Source organism: Netta rufina (assembly GCF_964035555.1).
Source record: "Netta rufina genome assembly, chromosome: 1".
Taxonomy (NCBI): domain Eukaryota; kingdom Metazoa; phylum Chordata; class Aves; order Anseriformes; family Anatidae; genus Netta; species Netta rufina.
This window is the reverse complement of record NC_140123.1, coordinates 127,288,144-127,298,585: the sequence shown is the minus strand read 5'-3', so window position 1 is coordinate 127,298,585 and position 10,442 is coordinate 127,288,144. Positions and strand designations below refer to the sequence as shown.

At 38.9% G+C, this 10,442-nt stretch overlaps 1 protein-coding gene across 2 annotated transcripts; it reads right to left on the bottom strand.

The window, feature by feature from the left end:
• Nucleotides 1-869: 869 nt before the first annotated feature.
• LOC311209112 (C-type lectin domain family 1 member B-like) lies at nt 870-10,249 on the bottom strand. 2 transcript variants are annotated; one of them, XM_084286266.1, is made up of 6 exons: nt 9,590-10,249; nt 6,697-6,795; nt 5,493-5,579; nt 5,035-5,189; nt 2,419-2,531; nt 870-2,064 (listed from the first exon to the last, which is right to left on the bottom strand). In XM_084286266.1, the coding sequence occupies exons 1-6, from the start codon at nt 9,819-9,821 to the stop codon at nt 1,944-1,946; spliced, it is 807 nt and encodes a 268-aa protein (XP_084142392.1). In that variant the 5' UTR covers nt 9,822-10,249; the 3' UTR covers nt 870-1,943. The 2 variants fall into 2 exon arrangements, with proteins under 2 accessions (XP_084142392.1, XP_084142393.1); XM_084286267.1 differs by having other exon boundaries at nt 1,926-2,059.
• Between the last annotated feature and the right edge of the window lie 193 nt (nt 10,250-10,442).

Genomic DNA, 10,442 nt, shown 5'->3' with positions numbered 1-10,442 from the left:
GAGCAGCCAGCTTCTTTAGGAAAATACTGTGGGAAATGGTTTCAAAATGCCTTACTGAAGTCTAGGTACCACTTCCACAGCCTATCTGTCATCCACTGAGCGCATCACTTTGTTGTAGAAGTAGATCAGGTCCATTGATCAGGACCTGACTTTTATAAACCCATGCTGACTGGGCCTGATTTGTCCTGTAAATGCTGTGTGATGTCACTCAAGGTCATGTGCTCCATGAGCTTTCCTGGTACCAAGGTCAGACTGACAGGCCTGTAGCTTTCCAGATCCTCTTTCTGGCCCTTTTTGTAGATGGGTGTCACATTTGCTAGCCACCAGTTGACTGGGATCTCCCCTGATAACCAGGTCTGCTGATAAATGATGGAAGTCAGCTTGGCAAGCACTTCCAGCAGCTCCCTCAGTACCCTCGGGTGGATCCAATCTGTCCTCATAGACTTCCATACATCTAAGTGGATTAGCAGTTTGCTAACCATTTCCTCATGGAATATGAGGGCTTTATTTCACTCCTTGTCCCCACCTACTAGCTCCCTATCTACCAGATGAAACATTGTACCTTACTTTCAGGCATTCACTTCCTATTGCAATGGTAAGGAATTCTGGTTAGTTCAGCTGGTAGCTCATAAAACAGAATCACAGAACAGAATCATTTTGAAAACCTCTAGTGCCCATAAATTAGGACTTGGCTCTACTGAATATGGTGAATTTATTCAGTTCACAAACATCTTTCAGCACATTAGGTAGAGGATTTTTTGTTTGTTTAACTAAGGAACTACTTCAGTCTTTAAGATTATTTTCAAATTAAATAATAAATATTAATGACAAAGCATTTTTTTTTTAATTTTATTTTAGGGAAATTTCCAAATAAGGCATATACATACAAGCAAACATACATACAAGGTGTATATACATATATATACAAGGAAAGTTTGTATATGTGATACTAAACAGATGTCTATTTCCATACACAGAACTTCAAAGAACTCATGCAATGAAATTACACTGAGAAATCTAGAGATTTCATTTTATTCTAGGAAGTATGACATGTACTTTGATAATACATGTCACGCAGTATGGTCCTTGGGCTCCAGAATTCCCAAACAATGTAGATAAAACAGAAGAACATAAGTAAAATTTGTGCACATTAGCTTGAGCTCTCATTGAATGGAGCACATCATTGTTATCCTTGCTTTTTTTTTTTTTTTTTTTGTATAGCAATTATATTTACAGTAGCATTGAAATTATATTTGGGTAATATTCTCACTATGACATTTGGCTCCACTTTTCAAAGAGATTGCTTCCAGGGATTCCCTGTACTCTTCTAACAAATGTACTTTTGTTTCTATAAATATCAGTACACATGCAAAGAGAATTTTATGGGTAAATAGATATCTGTGTTCTTTCTCTATTCCTACATCTCAAAAAGGGGAAGAGCTGGAAGAACAGATTTAGGAATGAGGGGATGACTAGGCAAAATGGTCAAAAAAAGGCTTATGAGTGTACTAGTTAGTATGTACAATAATTCAGTGGGTAAAATCATCAAGAATGTAGTTGGAGTGGTTTATGACTGGCAGGTGTAAAATGCTGAGGAAAGAAGAAATTCTAAGTGAGGCTTAAGAAATATAGAGATCTAAGAGAATGTGTGGTTGACCTTCTAGACAGTCATGCAAGTATCATTCCTTGACTGTAGCTAACTCTTTAAAAGTAACTCCTATGTTTTAAGCTTTTAGCTTGTAGATTTTTTCTCTCATTCATAAGCCTAGGAGACAAAATGCAGGCAAAAGGAAAATTTTGTCTCTACTAATCTATCTATTGGATCACTGTTCTGAGAAAGCTTTATGATAAACAAACTAAAATAAAAATACATTAAAAACATCTCGTTCTTAGAAATGATATATAACAGTGACAGAACCTGCATCCCTACTTGCAGTGCTTCTTCAGGCAAAATGAATAGCACCTTTCTCACAGATCCAGAATTGCTTTGTGAAACAGGAGTTACTGGCATAAATAATTCGTCCATATAAGGAAGCGCAGAAGATGTGTTCATATAAAACTGTCCTAGAAAATGTAAAGATACGGATTAATAATGTCCTACTGACATCATGTACTCTATATTTGGATTTGTAGTCATAGCGATTTGCCACTGGAATGTAGAGTTATTTCTCCCTTGGAGCTATTTTATTTCTACTATGTTGTCTTTTGGGGTCCAGGGCCTGTGACTGAGCTATAGTTTGTTACTCATTGTTCCTTACACAGGGCAGGAATTTGTAGTCCTATAGCAGATAAAATGATCTACATGTTCCTTCATCACTGCGCATGTGGCAAACATGGGAAAGAGGAATCATAAATGTCATGAAGTTTATTGGAGCCCAGAGGAGAGAACCATACTGGTCTTAAGTTACGAAGACTTACCAAGTTTTGGCTTCTCTTGAAAGAGCTGTTCCATCTTCCCAGTACCAGCCATTCCTTTCAGAGATGTATGATAATCCAACCCAATAAAACTGTGAATCCTGTGGCAGAGAGACCTGTAGCAATGCGAAGATCATCACAATAATATTTCAAAAATAAAACCCAAGCTGTATATCTTCCAGCTGAGAAGGTTCTGCAGCCAAAGGAGACGACTCTTACTCAATAGGTAACTGTTTCTATGCTTGTTTTTCATGAAACAGTGCTGACTGCTCTGATTATAGAATCTTTCAAATATCTTTAGTTATTGAACTGTGTCAAGACAAATGTACCCTGGATCTGCAAAAGAGCTGTTCTTATACAGAAAAAAAAAAAAAAAAACAAGAACAAGAACAAAAACAAAAACAAAAACAAAAACAAAAACAAAAAAAAAACACCTTTGTCTTGCTTGCTTTTAGGTATCTACATTACCTTTACGTATCTACAGTTTGGATATAGACATGGGAACACTGTCAAGGCCCCAGTTAAGGTCTGCAAAGATATGGCCAACAGAGCCAGTGGAGCTTGAGATATGATTCATCTCATGCAGTGGGAGTGGCACAGAATAGTGACTGTATTGTAGATCTCCCACTGACTGCAATGGAGCCTAAGAAAGTTTGAAGTTGCAGACCACTTACAATATAGATGCCTGATGTTAGGTGAGATGAATCCCAGCCTAGAGGGCAGATTCTGGTGCCTAAACACAGGCCTTTAACACCATTTGGGATGGCTTAAACTGTCTGAAGTTTTCACATGTGGCTGATAGACAAAACCCAGAACCTGTGCCCTTTTTGAAGCACTACCTGAATGTGAAAGAGGACAATGCAGGTCATCTCAGATTGCACTAGACACCTATGCCTAGGAGCCTGAATCATTCCCTACATGTCCAAGTGCTACCTAAGAGGTTCCTCATCATCTTAGCCTGTTCAGATCATCCATATACTTTACTATTGCTTATTAGCATGTTTAGGGACTCATTCAAAATCTAAAATCTACGGGTGGCTTAACCTGGACTAGCTTCAGTCTGACTCCAGCTGCATATACCAAACATGGAAGAAAAAGCAAACACTTAGACATTGGAGGTCCAATGACCCAGGGATTTATATTTCATACCAAAATTATCTCTTGAATTCACTGTTGAAGGCGTAGTGCTCAGGTGTTGCCCAGCAGTGTGGACCAGTACTCCGAGCTCAGGATCATAGAATCATAGAGTCATTTAGGCTGGATAAGATCTTTAAGATCATCAAATCCAACCATCACCTACCACTACCAAGTCCACCACTAAAACATGTACTTAAGCACCGCAACCACATGTCTCTTAAATACCCCTAGAGATGGTGACTCCACTACATCTCTGGGCAGCCAGTTCCAATGCCTAACCACCCTTTCTGTGAAGAAATGTATTTTGATAGCCAATCTAAACCTTCCCTGGTGCAATATGAGAATGTTTCCTCACTTCTTGTCCCTTGTCACCTGTGAAAAGAGATCAATATCCTCCTTGCTGCAACCTCCTTCCAGGTAGTTGTTAAGAGGGACAAAGTCATTCCTCAGGTTTTTTTTTCTTTTCTTTTTTCTCCAGACTAAAGAGCACCAGTGCCCTGAGACTCCTCATATATCCTGTTTTCTAGTCCTTTCACCAGCTTTGCTGTTCTTCAGTGTTGATAGACTCCATTATAAACCACTTCTCCACTTCTGTGTCTACCTATCTGATTTTCATTAAAAAAAATAAATTCAAATGGGCAATATTTATGCTTTAAAATAAAAGAGAGTTGAGAACCCCCATCTGAAACTGACTCCATATGGAAAAAAAAGAAGAATTTTCAGAAAACTGTCTTTCCTTTTAAAAGTTTTAGGTAGCAAAAAGCAAATAATAAGGTTTGGACTTTGTATAAGCCTAATAGCTGGTGTAGCAGAAGTTCCCAGGTATATGTTTACAATAAGTGAAAATATAGTCCTGCCAACAAATCACAGATTTATAATTAGGTAGCAAATATAAACAAACAAATAAATAAATAAGACTACTCAAAACTGTTAACTCCCTAAATCTTATTTAGTCATCATAATATAATCCTCTTCACTCTAGCCTTTCTGCCATCATTAATGTCAATCGATGAAGGGTATAACACAAAGACAAAACCCAGCCTGTTTACTGTCACTTTGCACAGCAGTGTGGTGAAAGGCAGCATGAATGACAGCACAGTGGTTAATCGGCCACTCTAGATCAGGTGTAGATGTGGTTTTGATGCTAGGAGCCCTCAGAAATAAAACTTTCGGAGGGAGGTAACAGAAGTATGTATTTTGCATTCTGGGAGTCCCCTCCATGCTGCTAGTATGCAATTTGTTTTCTCTGTGAAAACCTATAGGTAATTAAGGTATTTTATAAAATGTTTGCTTTTATTCTTCATAACACACAATTTAGAAATTTTTTCAAGACATGAAAATCCTGTAGCTTGCAGGAAGACCACTTGACCCCGGGGGAAACCAAATAAAGGCACTGTAAATGACCAAACCATTTTCTGCCTGCCACATTTCTTGAAGTTAAAACACACATGATGTAAAGAATATATGAGGTTAAGGCTGTACCATCTTTGCTTTATCTTTCAGCACAAGAAGAGTAGAGTTTCTAGAGGAACAGAACTCCTGGCTTTCCTTCCATGTTTTCTTCTCCTTTGAAATGTAGAAGCAGCTGTCAGCTCCACTGCTTTGCCAGCTTGCTGGACAGAGAGCACATTTTGTTTCTAAAAGACAAAGAGTATTATGCAGATCTTCAAGGAATACTAGATTTTTAACTGCTGGCTTGTCTGGGAAAAGAAGATTAAGAGTAGCCATGAATCAGCTGAGCTTCTGGGGGGGCCTGTGAAAGATTATTTCTCTGCAAAAGTTATTTTGCAAGTTAACATGCACATATCCACATCTCAAATACTATCACAGTTAATAGCAAACAGTAGACGATCAGTTTATTTTCCCTGTGATTGTATAGTCTCTCAGGCAATGGGATCTCAAAGGGGATGATTTGGGTTTATTTACATAACCACTTTTACCATTGTTCTCTTTCCCTTCAGAACACAATGCTTCCCTCATTTCCTGCAGCTTCTTTCCTCCTGCAGAATCCTTGGGAACCTGAAAAACTGAAGTGAATTAAAATTCTTATCAGAGTACTTTCTTTAAAGAGTTTTAAATTGTAGCTTTGGGCATTCTTTTAATTTCTGTTTGTTTCATTTGCAAGTCGATTTGTGTGTGTAGATCATCTGCAGTTCATTCGTTTTTCAAAGGGGAGAAGAGAGTAGAGTACATATGCATTTAATAACTGTCTACAACTACCTGAAGAACACTTACAAAGAAAGAGCAAAACTGCCCTGGACAACAGAAAATGATATGACAATGGGCAATGTTGGCCACAATTTGAGATTTGGTCTATTCAGGTTGGACACTAGGAAAAGTTTTTCCCACGAGTGTGATGCAGCAGTAGAAAAGGAAGTGGTGGCATCTCCACTCTCAAAGTTTTTCCAAAGTAATATAGACAAAGCTACAGATTATTTTATCTAGGGTTACTGATAGTCCAGCTGCCTCTAAGCTAAAACTTCTGTGATACTACAGAACACCCTGAGTGTCCTAGGCATTTGCAACTGTTTCCCTCCCCCTGGAAAGAAGCTGGAGACTACCTCTGCTTCCATATGCAATGTGGTATCACCTTCAATAGTTAATTGAAATGTTCCTACAGAAAATCTGTTGTAATCTTTGAGCAAATTCACCAGTCACTATACTTTGATGCATAGATTACATCATAAAATTGTCATTCCTGAAAAAAAAACACACTGCAATCCAAGAAAGAGGGAATGATAACTGAAATATTCCAGTAACAGTCACGGGGGGTCACTATTATCCAGTGTAGCCAAGAGTATGAATCTTCTAGCTATGAACACTAGGAATTTGAGAAAGGATGCAGTCTTTTACTCCTCGTTTACTCCTCTAAATGCAGCTTCATCTGTTAGTATGGGAGTATTGTTGCAACTGGAAGCTATTCTGGAGGACAGTGTGGATGGGGTAAAGATTGTAAATGCAGATCAAAGTCATCTGGAGTGACTCGTGCAGATGCACAATGGAGAGGAGATTTGATAGGAAATTGCTATTCTTGCCATACTATTTCCATAGGTCTTTGCAGGAATGGTCAACAGGGGCAGATGAAGTGGTAGTACTGCTGGAATTCACTCCCATTATAGTACCCCAGGACAACCCAGTACTTACACAGGAACAGCAAGGCCACCAGCCCCATGAGCAGCACCAGGCTCGAAATGAAGAAAGCAAAGGCCACTGGCCACCTTTTGGCAGATGAGGCAGAGACTCCTGGAACAACAACAACAAAAACACATTTAGCAACAAAAAGAACAGTTCTCACCACCACACAGTGGTATTGCCTCCTCTCTGACGTAATCATTTCATATTTATCTATTCTGCAGAGCTTCTTTTTTACTTATTGCTAAGTTTTTATTATCACACAGAATCACAGAATCACAGAATTTCTAGGTTGGAAGAGACCTCAAGATCATCGAGTCCAACCTCTGATCTAACACTAACAGTCCCCACTAAACCATATCCCTAAGCTCTACATCTAAACGTCTTTTAAAGAATTCCAGGGATGGTGACTCCACCACTTCCCTGGGCAGCCTGTTCCAATGTCTAACAACCCTTTCGGTAAAGAAGTTCTTCCTAAGATCCAACTCACTGTCCTGAATTTCCAGGAATTTTTTGTTTGTTTGTTTGCTTTGAGAAATATTAGTCTATCCACTGAGAATATTTATTAACTGAGGCTCTAATGCTTTAAAGCAAAACCTTGTATCATGAGGAAGGAGATCAGACTAGATTTTGCAGTTCCCACAGTCCTGGAAAGAATGAAACAAGCTCTAAGTCTCTCCACCTCAAATGGGAAAACAAACAAACAAACAAACAAAAACACAACAACATATAGTGTTAGATATATAATCAATTCTTGGCACTGTGATTGAGGAATTTCTAAATGTTTGCAATGTTTCAGCCTTAAACTGTGCATCTTTCTTCAGACTCTTTCTTCAGACTTTTATTAGGGTTCCATGTCTCATCAGTAATAAAGTCCTCCAGAAAGTCACAGCTGGCTCTCCCCCAATTAAAATATTTTCATGTATATTTATAATTCTTTTGGGAAGTGGTACTCTGCAGTTTTCTATAATACTTTTCCCAATCTGTTCGCTAGTGTTCAGGTTACATATATCAACAGTTATTATTCGAGACCAGTGTACCAGAGCAAGCATGTCCAGAGAAAAAGCCTTTTCTAAGGTGAGAAGAATTAACCTCCAGAGGTGCCCAGATGTCCGTATAGACTGGGTAACTCATGTACATAGCAAAAATTGAGGGAGATTGTCCTAACCCTCATTGATCAAAGCAATTTCAAAAGACCACAGATGACACTGCATTGCAGACTGATGTGCTGCAGGGTAGACCTGCCATTTCAAGGGTCCTAGACATCTTAGAAATGAGCTGTAATTGTAGCAGAGCTCAGGAAAGAACAACATGAAGTCCTGTACCTCTAACAGTGCAACTCCATGCAGCAGTACAGGTGGAACACTGACTGGCTAAAAAGCAGTTGTGCTGAAAAGGACTTCAGGGTCCTGGTGGACAAAGTGAATGTGAGTCATCAGTGTGCCCTTGTATCAGTGAGAGCTGACCACCGCTGGGGTGTATTGGCAAGACTGTAGCCAGTATGTTGAGTGAAGTAGTTGCTGGTCTACTTGGCAGCCATGAAGCCACATCTGGAATACTGTGTCCAAAGTGGAGCTTCCCAGTCAAGGGAGCTGTCAGCTCACTGTAGAGAGTCCAGCAGAGGACCATCAAGATAGTCAAGATAGGTGGCTGAAGTACCTGGACTTGTTTAGCTTGGTGAAAAGGATGACAAGCGTGGAACTAATTTCAGTCCTTCACTCCCTAAAAGGGCTTTATAAATGGAGCTAGACTCATCTCAGAAGTCTAGAGGAAGGGTATAATACAGCAGTCACAAGTTGCACTAGGAAAACCTCTGCTTAAGTATGAGGAAAAAAATACTCCCTTCAGCACTTGGAACAAATGCCCAGAGATACTGTGAGATCTCCATCCCTGGAGGTTTCCAAAACTCAAGTGGACAACACCCTGAGCAACATAATCAGACATTACAGTTAGCCCATTCAAGAAGGAAATAGTGAAAGATGAGCTATATAGGTCCCTCCTAAGCTAATTTGTGCATAGGTCTGTCTACTTTACATGTTCTTCATGCACACTGAGAGGCCATTTAAGAGTTTGCTGAGCTTGCCATCTCACTTCTTTCCAGGAAACTCTGCCTTTATATCTGACTCCCTAATATTCATCCTCAGTTTTCTGTCTCCTGCTTGTTAACAGCTTCTCCATCTTCCTTTTCAAGCAATCATTCTCAGTGGATAGCCCTAGATCTTTTCCAAACAGTATCAGATTGATATGAGTTTAGTCTGTGAGTACTCTACTCTACCCCTAAAGAGCATCAGTAATACTTATTTCACATATAGGCCTGCTGGTTAAATTCTGAGCAACAGCAGCTGTGCTCAAGCTCACCTTTTTATGGGCTCAGATATTCCATAAACACAATCCACTGCGTTACTTAACTCTCAAACTGCTCATAGAAAAATTTTGAGCATAAACGAGTAAAAGTAACTCCCCATAAGAGATTACATTCACTATTAGGCCTTATAAACAGCATAGCTTTCTAATTCCAATGACTGAGGAAACTGCTTCAATTTCCAAAGGCTGCATTATCTGATAAAACTATAGTGTCTTCCTCTCTTGCAGTGCCCTGCTGTTACAAATGAGTCTTACCAAAAACAAAATAAAACAAAACAAACAAGCAAAAAAACTATATAAAGGTAACATTTGTCTTCTGTATTAAAGCAAATAGAAAAAAAAAAAAAACACAAAAACAAACTGTAGTAAATATAGATCTCAAAGACTTCAGAAAAAGTATCTTTAATCATCAGACACTACAGCACAGAAGACTTCATTATTATTCTCTCTGCTGTTTCTATGAGCTTTAATTAAGAGTAGACTATGTAAATTCAGGTTACATCCTGATGTAGATAGAAAAATAATTTCCATCTGTACTTACTGTCTACTGTACCACAATTGACTTGAGCATTAAATGCAGGATATTTGTTGCTGTTTGAATATCCACGAGTAATAACTGAAGCTGGTGGTCGTAAATTTAATGCGGTGTAGCCTTCCTCATCCTCCATCTCCAGCTTGTCACACTTTTTTCCTGCAACAAACGTACTTGGGAGATGGGGCACACTGCAGCAAGACCAAAGCTGGGGCAATGGGAATGGTTTACATTTCAGCATTTTCAGTGAAACCACAGAGGAAGCTGGCTCTGTTCTGATTACTGTGCCACAGTGGAAGTATAACACATTGAAAGCATGTTAAGAAGATAAAATTACTCTGTCAAGGATGGGTAGTAATTCCTTCTTGAACATGAAGACCAGGAGTCTTGGTTCCAGACTGGAGCCTAAGACTGTTTACTTCAGCTACCTATCTGATCTGATCCTGTAAATACAGCAAACATTAGGATTTTCTACCTCCTTGAAATACAATGCTCTCAAAATAGTTGCTATTTTGAGTTATGGTGTGAAAGATACCTGTTTAATCAGCAGTGCACAAATACAGCACAAGAGCTGCACTGAGAGCAGTAGGTTGATTTTCCAAATACTATTAAGAAAGAAATGAAAAATGAAATTATTTTGCAAAATTTCAATGAAATAAATGTTACAGATACAGTCAATGGTATGTCAAACCATGCTTTTCTAACTTCCTTGTGCAGTTTTAGACTGGTAACTAGTTAGGAAGATCCAGAAAGAGGACCATTAGGGGAAAATCCTAATCTCTCTGAATCTGGAAAAATAATCAAATCATATCTAGAAGGAAAGTAACAAGTGGAGTGGAAGAGAGTACCTGATTTATCAAGA